Genomic DNA, 14801 nt, shown 5'->3' on the forward strand with positions numbered 1-14801 from the left:
ACAACTGTATAACTACAGTCTTGTTTGCAAAGGTTGTAATTAGCAATGTGTCCCTTAATAAGGGGGCTTGATGCTCTTCCTTTATCTTTCTCTAGTTTCTTGTGCTAGAAGCATTTTGGATACAGTTTTTCTGGATTCATTGAACTCTTTCTCTTAGAAAATCTAAGTGTTTATATGTTTTTGTTTGTTTCAGACCCCAGAGTAAAAGGATGGCTTCTCCTGGAGAACTATACACCTACCTTTATCTTTTCAGTCTTGTACTTACTAATTGTATGGCTAGGACCAAAGTACATGCGGAACAAGCAACCATTCTCATGCAGGGGTATTCTAGTGGTCTACAACCTTGGACTTACACTGCTTTCTCTGTATATGTTTCATGAGGTAGGAGAAAATGGGTTGGGTCATGGTTATTTTGTAGTATCTGTTTTAATTACATTGGCTTACGTTGAAAATGATCTCTAAGGACAGTCCTCCTAAAGCTAGTGAAGCATCTGCAGAAGTGTTGCAACCATTCTTCAATGTCACCTCTCAGGAGAGAAAACCGTAGTTGTAATGTTACCTCCAAGGATGGTATGAAGCAAACCTTGCCTTAAGCATCTGTGTTGACCTTGGTTAGCAACATTGCAAAACCTGGCTGCTCTTTCAGTAACTCCTCCTTGCCTGGAAGTCATGCTCAGTGTGATTGTGCTGGTGGATTGGAGGGCAAAGTGTGTTTTATTTAAATGTGTTTAATTGTGCATACATTCTACATCTATCTTTGTAAGCTTGCAATAGCTCATTTTATGTCCTCTTAATTTTACAGAGACAATTGCATCAGTGTTGTTGTGCTTCATTTGTTTCTTGGAAGTTAAAATCTGAACGTATATTTCAAACTGAATCGAGCTTTTTGTGGAATTATTTTCTTGCCTAACAAATCAAGGATTTTGGCGCTATAAAGTTTTCCACTTTGCAGAGAGCACTTTAGAACTGTTTGGTGTTTCTTTTTTAACGAAAGTGAAAATGAAGCACTGTGGCATTGTAAATAAGAATGTGGTCAAAAATGACTGAATGTGTGGCTTCAATCAAAAGCATTTCTCCTTTCCATAAGGAGAGATTTTGAACTATATGTGAGCTGTAGTTCACCTATCAGTTTGTAGCTAACTCTGTACTGCTTTACAAGGTGTTTAGATAGTAAATAATTTGAAGTTATTTCTCTTGTGTAGCGAATTGTCTAGTCAAAAATCTGAGTTGGGTTTTTAAGAACTTAGATATCAGTTCTTTCAGGGGAGCAGTTTTGGATTCAGTGGGTACTTGGAACAACTTGTATTCCTGATGTGCTTGCGCTTCTGACTTCCCTGTCAGGATGTTATAATCCAGACAAAGTTTTCTGTTTGTTTAATTGTCTGAAAGTAGTGTTGCTGTGGTTTCAGGTACCATCTGCATTATTTTATGCAGGTATGATTTACAATTCTATAATAATCAATTGTTTTAATCTTCAGTTATGTTATAGAGGATTTACAAGTGCAGATTTTCTTCACTTGTACTAGGTGTGAATAAAACTCTAAGGATAGTCTATACTTCAAATAGTACTCTTAGTTTCTAAGTGAAAATTATTGTAACATTCTGCCATGTTACAAAAACTGCTGATAAAGTTAAACAATAGAAAAAAATATGAACTGTTGATCCTATAAATGCCTTTTTCAAGAGAAAAATGAACTTGTTACCAAGAAAGGACTATTGATTGTATACTAATGAAGTCCTCATACTTGTAACCAGCTGAATAGGTTTTATATAGTAAAGGAATGGGACAACTAAAATATGGTGAATATAAAGGCTCTTCCCATATAGTGAAACACTTTACCTCAAAGCATAAATGTAATGTAACATTATCTCTATGGAAGTATTCATTAATGTTGCTATAAATATACCTTCTCTTCATAAATGGGAATACACAAAGCTGCAGTGTTAGGAAGCCTATTAAACTCATAATAGCTGCAACAAAATGTGTTTGACAGTGCTTGCAAGCTAGACATGAGAGCAAATTATGTTCTGTAGCCAGGGACTGATCACCACTGAGGAACTTGTTTAGTAGCCTCTCTGAAAGTAAGGTGCTTTAACAGCTTGTGTGTGATGCACCTGCAGCCCTGCTTTGGAGTTTTGCTGAATTATAGCCATGGTGGTTCAGGTCATGATTCATAGCATCACAGCTCAGTTTAACTTACTGGTTTGGTCACATAGGATTTGAAGTGAGGCACCCTCCCAACTAGGATGAGAAAGATGACCTGCTTGGTTTTCTAACCTTTATATCTGAATGTTTGTATGCAATGGAATGGGGGGAAAATATTTGCATTGTAGAATTTGTATAATTCTAGTTACTGTGTACTTGGCACCATTTATCTACTAATGTAATATCATAGACCTTATTTTAAAATCATTGGAAATGTTATACCTCTTATTTGGAATTCATAAGATCGTACTTTTTGTGTGTACTTGCTATAAATTATTTGGGCATTTAATGACTAGGCTGGGTTCTGGTACTTGCAGAAAAAAGGAGTGGGCTCTTTGTCTGAGACAAAATAAAAGGCAAGGCAGAGCTAGCGGAGCGGAAGTAGTTTATTCAGGCTGACCTCCCACTCCCATACTTCAGGAAGAGAAGATGCTAAATAGGGGCAAACGATACTATATTTTGCATAAATCTGCAGTCCTTGGACTTTCTGGGGAAATAGCCCTCCTGTCTTGGGCAGAGCCAGCAAAGGGTGGCCTCCTGCCTGGTGGAGGAGATGCCTAGTGCTGTGGCAGGCAGAGAGGTTTTAGGATATGGGTTCATTATCCTCCGTGTCTGAAAGAGCCACAGGAGTACTTAGAGCAGCAGACTCCACCTGAGGCATGGCTGGGTAATTTGGCAAAGCAGAGAAAGTTCCGTGTGTCTAATTATATGGCACACAGACCTATTTTATGTTGGGGGTGTTTGTTAGCAAAAGTAGCCAGATGATCTAGACTGCCACCTAGACCTACATTTGAGAAAAATCATCAGTGATGAAGGCTCACTTAAGACATTCAAAAGATCACTTCTTTTTTCTTCATCTGAAAAATCAATTCCCTACAAAATCTGCCAGAGAAGTGTGTCAGATTTTCCCAATGAGGGAGGTGGTGTATATGTTGTAGGAAAAGCATCCTGAGAGTCACACCCTGTCTTAGGAAAGAGGGGACAGTGAAGACGTGGCCTGTGAGCTGCAGGAGGCAGGCTGCTCTTTACCCTTTCTTTCTCTACAGGTCCCAAAGCTCTGATCTCTCTCCTGAGCTTTTCAGGTAAAGATAAAATTTCCTATCTCTGCAGGCACTTGCTTGCTTTCTGATCAGTCATGTCAATTTCTGTTCCTTTTCACTGTTAATCCCACTCTGTTTTGAAGCTCATAAACACACCATGTCCTGACAGCCTGATGCAATACTGGGTCCTTTATCTACCCCTCTCCAGTGAATTTCATGGTTTTATGACAAGAAAATAAAATGTTCTCTAGTAACACCTTTCCTACAGCCAGTAAGACTGGTGTTATTGTGATGGTTTATTTTGGTAGCAGAGTTGATAAAAAAAGCACTTTAAAGTAATTCCAGCAATGGAATTACAAAATGAAAGCAATATAAAGAAGAAAAAGAAAGTAAGTTTCAGTGCAGAGGAAGGAAGTGGTATGAGTTGCTTGAGCCACTTTGAGCTGCAGTGTTTTCCCCTGAGCCAAGAGACTTAGCATTGACTTTGAGTACCATTTTAATTGGCTTACAAAGGAGCTGTCTCTTTTTGTGTCATTTAAAAATCACATACTCTGGTGAAAATTATTATAGTTGTCCTTTTCTAGACAGATTAATTTGTTGAGAGAAGATGTGCCTGTGGTTGTACATTAGCAAGTGTGAACGCCTGCCAATCTGAAAATGAAGGACAGGTTGCCCAGGGAGGTGGTGGAAGCCTCATCCCTGGAGGTTTTTAAGGCCAGGCTGGATGTGGCTCTGAGCAACCTGGTCTAGTGTGAAGTGTCCCTGCCCATGGGAGGGGGGTTGGAACTAGATGATCCTTGGGGTCCCTTCCAACCCTAAGAATTCTATGATTCTATGACTTCCTAGGGAGAGTAGGCAGGAAAAGGTTGTCTCAAATCTAGGGTTGCTGAGGATCCGCTAACCTGTTGCTGGGCAAGTTGAGGCCTGCTGTACAGTAGCTGTTGGGAGTGGTTAGAAACTCTGACCTGCCTGAAAGCAGACTACAGCAAGCATGAAGAATGACTTAAATGTGCTAGCTGGCAACTTATGACACCTCTCTTACTGCTTTGTGGGTGGCACATAGGCAGCTCCCTGGAGCTTTTCTCCCAGTCCCATGCATTACAGAGCCATTAGGGAGCATTTGTAGTCCGGTCTCAGAGTTGCCCATTGTTTTTGTTTTCCTAAAGCCTTCCAGCAAGTGCCAAAAGTATTACAGGTGCAGAAGTAGTACTGGTGTGAGTGCTGGTGTGAGGCAAAGGAGCAGCTTATCTGGATGATCTGTGTTGTGTGTTGCGCCAAGCAAGGTTTGTGGGTAACAACAGCCATTCATAGGCAGCTGTCACAGCTTTCCACCATTTAGTTCCTTCTGATTAGAGGAAGGGATAAAATTCATTTTGGAACTATATTAACTGTTTATATGATAAAAGATGTTATAATTTCCTACAGATGTTGCTTTGCTGTTATTTAAACCCCTGTGGCTGTGAGATGAGAGTATTGCAGCTCCTAGCACATTACTATATGCTTTTCTGGAAACAAGGGAGTACCTGGCCTTAACTGAAGCTAACTATAGCTTTCAGCCTTCAGAAAGGTGGGATCCATCCAGACATCTTTGGTTGTGTTGTACTTTAGGTAGGGAGCCTGTATTGCTTTCAGGGAAAGCTCTTTGGGTTTCACTATGCTAGCCTTGGAAAAAGTTGATGGACCTCAGCATCAGTGTTGGATGGTATTTGGATTAATTACAATATAAACATTGTGATTATCCTTCTACTCCTAACACTCCCCTGAACTATGAGAACTATATGAAAACATCTGTAAGCTCTTAACAACATGATCACAGCACAATGTGGTCTTCTGTCTGAGTGACTGGCAGGCACTTGTGAAGCCATGCAGGCTTCTCCTTGGTGCCCTAAGAGCAGTTTAGTGCAAGACTTGCTCTGGGACGTAACAGGTCCTCTGTGTACCTCTGTTAAATTGGTGTGCTTTCTACAGCTGTGCCTGCCTTATGTCCAGGAGAAGAATACTCCCATGGCTGCATTCCCTTGCAGAGAGAAATTGCTTGTGTCTCCCATCGATGTGCATGGCTGCCCTGCTCTCACTGTAGCAGAGTGATGCTGATTTATCTTTAATACATGAGATCATTCCAGATCTTTATGTTATGATATAACTAGATGTCTGTTGGTTTTGTTTTTGGTTTTTTTGGTAAGTGGTGGCAATAATTCTGTCTCAGAAGGTCAAAAAAATGATCTAGGCTGACAGGGTATTTTAAAAGCTAATCTAGGAGGAAAATGAGGCATGAAGAAATAACATTAGGAGAAGGTAGTCCATTTAAGTGATAATCTTTATTGTACCTTTTAGAATTAGCTTCTCATTCACAGTTCTGAGCAGCATTTAATCATACCAGTTATAGTAGTCTTTTAATCAAGTGATTATTTTAAATTGCTTATGGTACAAAATCTTTTCCACTGTGACTTTGCAAAGGAGAGGGTTTTTTAATTCTGCATGAGTGTAGTTAAGGCCAAAAAATGGACAACTTGCTTGTGCAGGATAGGGTATCTCTGTCTGCCTTTAAAATATTTCTTGGGATACCTGGCAATTCTTTTTTTCACTCCTCTCCTCATGCTATACCCAAGGGGAAAATTGTTTTAATAAGCACCATCCAATGTTCTGTTCTGTTGTGCTGTTAAAGGAAGGCTTGCTCCTATCCTCTTCCCATCCCACTCTCAAGCAGCCCCTCCATCTCCCACCCATGAAAGTGTGGGATGTGGACATCCATTTTGCCTCTTGCTTCTGCAAAGGTTTCAGCCAGCCCCATGACTGATAGGTGGCATTTCTCTTAAAAGTAATTTTGTCATATTCAAGGTGTTATTTGTTATGCCAGGAAGTCAGGCAGGCAATGCCATATCCCATGGAGGAAGTCACTTGTACTGGGAGATATGTTGTGAATGCAGGATAGGTGAATTATTTAAAAAGATCTTGGAGAATTGCAGTACAGTAATACATGAGTTGTTACCCATAAAGGATAGCACAGCTGAAGGTTTGCTCTGTTACATGGCTGAAAAAATGGCAGTCAGATCTCTGTATATAACAGGCCTTTAAAATACAACTTTTTCTTTACAAAAATAATCAGAAGAAAAATATATTTCCTTTGGTTGTTCACTTTCACCAACAATGACGTCATCAGCCAAGGAGGAAAGATATTTCTTGAGAGTCTGTCTGGAGTATGACTCTGGAAAACCCATATGCCATGTGGGATAAGTGAGGATAAGATGCTCCTTCCCACTTTTATTCTGGTACACCTCGATTAGAATAATTTGTTAATTCACTCCCCACTATGATTTGTTCACTGCCTGGGGCTTGAACTGTGCTGCAGGGTACAGCCTTCTCCCCAGATAATGCATTATTCTTTGATCTTCTCAGCTGGTGACAGGAGTATGGGAAGGAGGATACAATTTCTTCTGTCAGGATACACACAGTGGAGGAGAAGCTGATATGAAGGTAACGTCATTAAGCCTTACAGCTAATAATGTTTCAAATTGTCTGCATGTGTGCAAGTGAAGAACAGACTAGTGTTATTTACACAGATTTTATTCAAACTGTATGCCTTATTCCACCCCCCTCCTTTCACAACACGATGGACTATGCATAGTCAAACATAATAGTTAATCTACAATATGTTCATGGTGAGGAATTATCTAAATTTTCAAGTGCACCCAGGCCAAAAAAATAAAGACTTGGTCTTCATACTGCATCCAGGCACTGTGTATTGTGACTCTCTTTCTGAGATGTGGTAATGATTTCTTCTGGTCCCTGTTCAGACCTCTGAATTACAGAGAGCACTGTAGGACAAACTATAGTTAAATATTGTGTTGCTTCTTCCAGGACACCCCAGGTACACAGCAATAGCCTCATAAAGCAGTCTTTGGCATCTTGTTTTCGGCTTAGCTATGAATTTGTACCTAGATCTCCTACTAGGAGACCTGAGGTAGAAACATTAAAGATGATCTCAGCAGTGTCTTCAGTCCAAGTAGTGCAGGGCAGAACCTGGATTTTAATTTCTTAGCCAAAGCCCCTCCAATATGCAGCGCTGCTAAAACTTGTTTCCTTCTTCCTAGATCATACGTGTCCTCTGGTGGTACTATTTCTCCAAACTCATTGAGTTCATGGATACCTTCTTTTTCATTTTGCGGAAAAATAATCATCAGATCACCGTTCTGCATGTCTACCACCATGCGACTATGCTGAACATTTGGTGGTTTGTTATGAACTGGGTGCCTTGTGGTCACTGTAAGTACTGGGTTATGGTAGGGAACACTTGCAACAAGGGCATCATTTTGGTTTTCTTTTGGTCAAACCAAACATCTCTGGTACATTCAGCTGTTCTGTCTCATATTAAGGGGCTTTGCTGAATTGCAACTATTGCAGATAGATGTAGGAATTAAGCTGGCTGCAGAGTCTCTAGAACAGGCATGCCTATGTAGTTTCAAGAATTTGTGTGGCAGTGTGACATTCGTCAGCTGCAGCAGTCCAGATCTGGTACCTGTCAGCCTTGCTTTCTCTTTTGTTGTTGTGGTTGCAGACCTTCTAATGAAACAACACTCTGGGATCAGAAGCTTGTTTCAGCTGCAAAATGGCTACTACTGATTCTTGTATCCATTAAGTTCACTTGAGATGTTAGTTTCTTAATTTAATCTCATTATACCACTAGCCATAACAAATGATTTCAATTAAAATCTCTTCCCCTGAGCTCTAATAGACTTAACTGAGTACATCTTAAGTGGGAGATTTCTATGTCTAAATCCTGCTAACCTCTGGCAATCTTGATTTGATTCTTTAATTTCATTGCTTTTAGCTGGCATCTAGTTTCCTAACTGCATTAGCATATTTTAGTTGTGGTTCAGATGTGCAGCTTGTAGATACTGGCTTTGTTGAACACTCATCCAAGAGAAACCTTTCCAAATCAGTGGATGCAAACTACTGGCTGTGCAGACCAAGAGGCTGGATTGCTCAGGAGTCTGCTTTCTGAGCCAAACAACATAGAAACTTCGATTTGTTTTGTGTTGTCAGCACAACAGTGAGTAATGCTGGACTTACAAGAAGTGTGCATCTGGAACCACATTCTCCTCCAGAGAAGTCAATGCATGTTTATACAGCAGTCAAAAGTGCAGATACTTGAATCTATCATGTGTTTGTGTGCTCTTACTTATATGCTATTTCTAGTGATGTGTGTTTCTTCTTCCTTTCCAAGCTTTGTGTTCTGTTTGGCCATCACAGTTCTGGGCAGTTTGGTGTTAAGTTTAAAAAATGTCTTTAATGACTAAAGGTGCTGTAAACAAGGACAAATAAAATTACTAACTTGCAGTTTCTGAAGGTATCTGTTACTTTTGGTTATAAATTACAAAATAGGCTCCTGCTTGGAAGGAAGTGAAATAAGTCTAAAATTAGGTGGGCGGAGCTATTGATTGTTGGGTTTACATGCCTCCTTTTTATCAGCTTCCTCAGTTCCCCTGAGAAACCCTAATGTTGATGTGAAAAAGAGTGCTGTTGAGGAAATAAAACCAGAAGGCCAGTATGAAGTGCACATCTGTAAAGCAGCTGAGCCGCTCGGTTGAGTGAGCAGAAGAAAAATCAGGGAGGGGGGAATAAATCTCAAGCCTTTCTTCTAAAAGAAATTGTATTTTACATAGTAACATTTTGACCTTGTAATTCTTGTAGGTTTCATGAAACAGTGCAATGTACTTTTCTTTTTCCTCTGCCCTTTTTTAGCTTACTTTGGTGCCACACTGAACAGCTTTATCCATGTCCTCATGTACTCCTACTACGGATTGTCGGCTGTTCCAGCAATGCGTCCTTATCTGTGGTGGAAGAAGTACATCACTCAGGGGCAGCTGGTGAGTGATCATCTCCTCAACACTTCACACTCTTGTGAGACCCTCTTGTCTTTACTGAGTTAGAAATTTTGGCAGGGGCTGGAAGGAGGGAAAATGAAGAGCAGTACTTTCTACATCTTTAAGTGCCTAAACCACCTTAGAAATCCAAGTTCTGCACCTCTGTTCACTCTGTTTTCAGGGCAATGGGGAGCTGGAGACTGATGATGTATACAAATCAGTGCTGAGATAAGTGGGATCTTCCTCCACCTCACCACATTGTATGGCTAGATGTATTTGGGAGGTGCGACCCTGGGTTTCTGGGACTAGCCAGAGAGGAGATTTTCTTCCAAATCCACTTGAGCCAGCACACTGTTGTGCATGCTTGCTCAGGTTGATGTTGAAATGACAGATCAGAACCCAAGTGCAATGCAGGCCCTAGCTAACAAGGCCCTTTATTCTAGTCCTGCAAGACAATGGCTTTTCTGTCTCACTTTTGCATGCAGTGGCAAATGGTTTATTAAAATGTGTTCAATATTTCTGAGCTCCTTCTGCACTTAAATGGGCAGACTTTTTCTTTCTCTCATGTAACTCCTTGTTGGACTCCTTGTATCCGTTTGTGTTGTTTCCTGTGTGTACAGTGATGAAGTTCCAATGTTGTGTACTGGAGGTGAAAAGAGCAATGCAATTAAGGAACATGCTGTAGTGATACTGCATGAGAACCAAGTTTCAATGTGTATAACGTGTCAGAACACCGCAGGGAAATGTGCATGGATGTTCTGTCTCACATTTTGTAGGTGGAGAAACCGAAGCCTAGGGACAGACTTTTCTGTTATCTTCCTACCACCACCTTCCCCTTGGCACCCTCTCTGAGCTGTGAATAGGTTTAATAACATTTACTGGTGATGATTAATACCATTTACTGCCAGCAATTCAGAGTGTTGATTCACAAAACCATTTGTTTTCTTTTTAGCACTTTTCCTTCCTGAAGGATGGCTAAGCAGTGAGGATCATTGTTTGGGGGACAGTATGGAGGAGTTGCCTTGTGGTGGTTTTTTTTTTACCCCTTAGGGATTTAGGCTCTGTTCTTCACCCTGGTTGGCTGACTGCTGCAGAGTCGAAGTGTCTGGGTGTCTTTGTTGTTCTCCTGGCTATTGTCATAGCTGCTTTCACTTCCCTGCCTGCTCTGCATGCATAGCTGTTAGGGCAGCAAAATAGCAGAGCAGAACACAATGGTCTTTCCCTCTTTAAATAAACATTCCCTAATCTGGTCTGGTAGCCTTTACATAAGGATGAATTTTGCTGAAGGCCCTCTGCAGCACTTAAAGCTAAACTCTGTTTTCCCAAAAGAGATAATTGAAGATAATGAAACCCCAACACCCACACCCCACCACCAGCTTCCCTTCAGCCTTTACCCCCAAAAATTCTTCCACTGGAGCCAGGCAGTCCCTGCTTGTGGGAGAGGTCTGCAAGATCTGTGTGTAGAACCAGTGACCCCAAATCTGTTGCAGCTGAAGCAGTGAGATGCAGATCTATGATCTTAGGATGGTAGAGTCAAACCCTAGTAAGCTCTCACTAGGGAGAAGGTGGTCTTTGTTCCTTAGTATATGTATAAATCAGTTCTACATAAGATACTCGAGTGGTCTGAAATGGAACAAGATTAATCAAATAAAAAACACTTAACAGAATAACACAACCTGAATATCTGCTAACTCATGTTTACACTGCTAGCAAAACAGAGAAGATGAACTTGTAAAATTTTGGTCACTAATGGCTTTTTTCTTCCTTCCATTCATGTGCTCTGTTTCTCTTGTGTTTTTTTTCCTCTCCTCAGATTCAGTTTGTCCTGACAATCTTCCAGACCAGCTGTGGTGTTGTTTGGCCATGTGCATTTCCTCAGGGGTGGCTGTATTTCCAGATTTCATATATGATTTCTTTGATTATCCTCTTCACAAATTTCTACATTCAGGTAAAAGAATTATTCATTGACTCTATGTAGCATTCTGCTGGCTGTTTCTCATTTGAAAGCTGTTTACAGAAAGTGATGCTTGAAATGTCCTTTTGCTATCTTTCAGTAACATGCATGTGTTCTTAAAGCAACATAGCTGTTGGTCTGCCCTTCAGTTTCAAATTGTTGGGTGTTTTCTCTCTGTAATTCAGAACCATTTGTAAATGACAGTAAGAAATAGTACAAAAGAAGTGCTTTACTAATGTAATTTTAACTGCAGCTAAGGGAGAGGAAGAGATGTATGTAAGAAACAGACTTCTAGTGTGAAATAAAACAGCAGCCTCTGAACCTGTGAAGCACCCAAAAGAATTATTCATTACTGCTCTTAAAAGGGAAAAATGCTTGGTTTATATCCAGGGAAACTACCCAAACTCCCACCATAGAGAAACCTGGTTGTGGATCACCTTTACAGGCATTTGTTTGTATTTCCATATGGCAAAGCTTGATTTTATGTCTGAACAGATCCAGGCTCAGTATGTGTTCTGAGCAGGTCACAGTCAGTCTCTGTGCAAAGATGTACCCATCTTCAGAAAATCAAACCAGCACAGCCTAATGCACCCAAACAAAATCTGTTACATATATTAAACCTCACCTGAAGGAGTTGAGCATTTAGGGTCTGAAGAATAACTCATGAAGGGAAACATAGCAGGCTTCCCTATCTGATCTTCTGGCATTTCCTAAAGTCAGACTTGTGGTTCCTGTCATTGGCTGCATATGAACATGCTAATTAAATGAGATACTATATTCCAACTATTACATAGCATTCTTAATTTTTACTCATATTTTATCTTTAACCATTTAACTGTCTTTCACATACACATTTTAGGAAATGCTCTTTCCAGATGACTGAGCCCTCCCATGACAATGACTTTATTTACTTACATTTTTTCACTCCACTGTCTTTTTTTGTTGCTCCGAGCCTCCCTGATACTGTTAGGTTTTTCCTTCCCATGTTGACCAGTGCAAATTCCTTTCACATTCCTGACTCTGATCCTCCTTCACTGTTCTTGTATTCCCATTTCCTGTTCCATCTTTGTTCAAGATTAGTCCCCTGCAGTCCATCAAACCTTCTTCCTCACTTGTCATTTTGAGTGTATTCTTCTGCCATAGTCCGCTCATAAAATTGCTTTCCTCGTTTCGTATTTGCTGTTAACATACCACCACCAATGCAACCATCATACCACCAAGCCTTTTTCTTTTCCAATGAACTAATTCTCTTTCACTATCCAAATGAAGGAATAGTATAGCCTCATACACGGTCATTAGTCTTTGCCACTAGCAGGTCTTTAAAATCGATGGAAGCAAGTTTACTTTTGAGTTTCTTGGGTTACTGTGAGGAAACCGTTATTTGCAGCTGTTTAAGCAAAACCATGTGTCTTTCCCTGTATTTTAGACTTACAACAAGAAGGCATCCTCAAGGAGGAAAGAGTATCAGAACGGCTCTACAGCCACTGTGAATGGGTACACAAACAGCTTTTCTTCCCTTGAGAACAATGTGAAACAAAGGAAACAAAGGAAGGATTGAAGACCAAACTGAAAAACCATTTTGATAACCCCCAACAACAAAATCATCTGATTGTAAGCACAATAAGAGTTGTGCACTAATACTCTAACGGCTACTGTAACTATTCCTGCCTAGAATAGTGTGATTTATGTAGGACTTAACCAGTGCAAACATCGTAGAAACTGTATACAGAACATAAAAGTAGGTTAAAGTTTAAAAATAATTCTGGGCTGTCACTGACCCCACTGTAGACTGTGGAAGGGAGTATTATTGTAGTATCCAACACTGCTGTTGCCTTACTAGTCAATATGATAGGTGCTGAATTATGATTCACAATTTGAAAACACTGTAATCTGAACTTCCTTTTTTTTTTCCTTTTTCTTTTTTTTTACTGTTAGATCCTGCATGTGATTGTAGAGGTAATTTGTACAATGCTGGTTTCAGTAGGTAAACACACATGCCTTAAATTAAAAGCAGGGCCAAAAGCTTATTACTGTTTTGAAAATTAGGGTATGTTTGAGCTTTTCAGTTGACTGACTTTTTAATAAAAGAAGCCATTTAGAGGAATCTGTTGACCGTTTTACTGTTCTGTGTGTGACACATGACGTTACTGAGCTCTTATGTGATACAGTGAAATTGGAAATGGCACATTTAGTTTTGTATATTTGGCTTTAACTGACTAAACAATAAAAATTGGGTGGAAAAAGGCATTTTACCTTTTTAATAAATCTTACTTTTTTTTGTTTGAAGTACATCACTAATGTCAAATTAATTGGCGCTTACACAGTCCAGTAAGACTTAAATATTGTCTCTAAGGTGTAGGGTATATACAGGGTGGACCCATTTTTTTCCTCTCTCTTTTGTTTTTGTGGTGTTTTTTTCCTCCTTATTTCTGGTAATGTTTAAATGCTAGATAAAGGGTGATTTGGTTTTTAATAGGGAAACTGGCAGAATTTCAAGTGTTATGACTATAGCCATATCCACATCTTAGGAGCTACTGTTGAAGTATGTGACCTATCCAAGTATTTCAATACAAAGACAGAAAGATGCTGTTCCAATGGTGTTGTCTGCATTTATGTTGGCATCCATACTGTTCTTCATGTAGCATATGTTCATTTTGACAATGTGCCTAACACAAATGTTGGGGTTTTTTTCCCAAACATCAAAATTAAACAGTGTAAGTCAGACCTAATGTTTTGGGTTGGTTTTTTTTAATGTTACTGATATGTGCTGGAAATGTCTGTTTCTATAGCGTGAGTTGTGTATATCACCAGTAATGTTTTGGCTTGTTATCTGAAGGTTTAGTTTGAGCACTTGTTGAAGTTACTCCTTCTTGTAAAATCTTGCCTTGCACATATGAGGAGTCAGTTGCAAAGTTAGTGTCTGTTGCTGGTATTCTGTTATCTGTCAGGGTGGAGTTTGGCTTATGGATATTTTATTCATTAAGCTCTGAAAAAATTGAAATTGTGCAAGATGTTCTGCTGGTCATTGCTCAAGTTTGTTTGTTTTTTTGATATTTATATAAATTCCAGTTTTAACATGTTTAATTTTTTTTTATTAAATAATTTTTAAAATTTTTGCACATCTTTTAGGGAATTCATAAGTTCCCCTACTAGCCTTGTGGGTTTTGATTCCTTGTTTTGAAGAAGACAGTGTCTGTTATGTTTACATTATCAAAGCTTGTGTGTGTCTTCATTTCTAGGTACTGGTTTGCAGTCTTTACATAGCTCAGTACAGCAGCTGTAATGTTCAAAATAGGCTGTCTAAATGTGCTAGAAATAAACCTTTGGCTCATCTGAATATACCTACATTGTTAATGTTTGACATGGTTTAATCATTAAAACACTTTTGATGATCTCTGCCTGAATTCTGGTGGGTTTGTACAGATACAGTGCATTGCTCCAATCCCTTGTCAGGCGAAGGAGGAGCTGTCATGATGGAAGGATAGCTGCAGATATTCAGAGAAATTTAGTGTACTAGAGATATGGTAACAAATTCCTTACAGAAACCTTTGGCTGCTACTAAATGCTGTTTCCCTTGCCTGGCTGTAGAAGTACTTGTCCATGTGATGGATTAAACCTCCTGCTGAGATTACTGACACACAGAATGCAGAGCAGCCCAAATAGCTCCGAGACAATGAGTTCTGGGAGCAAAGCTTAACATGGCCAAGAGGAACTTTCTCCCTCAAATATTGTGTTTA

General features: G+C 39.7%; 1 protein-coding gene across 3 annotated transcripts in view; it reads left to right on the forward strand.

Moving 5' to 3' along the window:
- ELOVL5 (ELOVL fatty acid elongase 5) overlaps window positions 1-14472 on the forward strand; it is a 37299-nt gene extending 22827 nt beyond the window's left edge. For all 3 annotated transcript variants that reach the window (XM_054179957.1, XM_054179955.1, XM_054179956.1), the window contains exons 3-8: window positions 194-381; window positions 6643-6720; window positions 7338-7509; window positions 8989-9113; window positions 10924-11058; window positions 12491-14472. In XM_054179957.1, coding sequence (XP_054035932.1) covers window positions 194-381; window positions 6643-6720; window positions 7338-7509; window positions 8989-9113; window positions 10924-11058; window positions 12491-12622 — 830 coding nt within the window. In that variant the 3' untranslated portion in view covers window positions 12623-14472. The remainder of the gene's footprint in view (window positions 1-193; window positions 382-6642; window positions 6721-7337; window positions 7510-8988; window positions 9114-10923; window positions 11059-12490) is intronic.
- The last annotated feature ends 329 nt before the right edge of the window (window positions 14473-14801 follow it).

Source organism: Dryobates pubescens, chromosome 3 (assembly GCF_014839835.1).
Source record: "Dryobates pubescens isolate bDryPub1 chromosome 3, bDryPub1.pri, whole genome shotgun sequence".
Classification (NCBI taxonomy): domain Eukaryota; kingdom Metazoa; phylum Chordata; class Aves; order Piciformes; family Picidae; genus Dryobates; species Dryobates pubescens.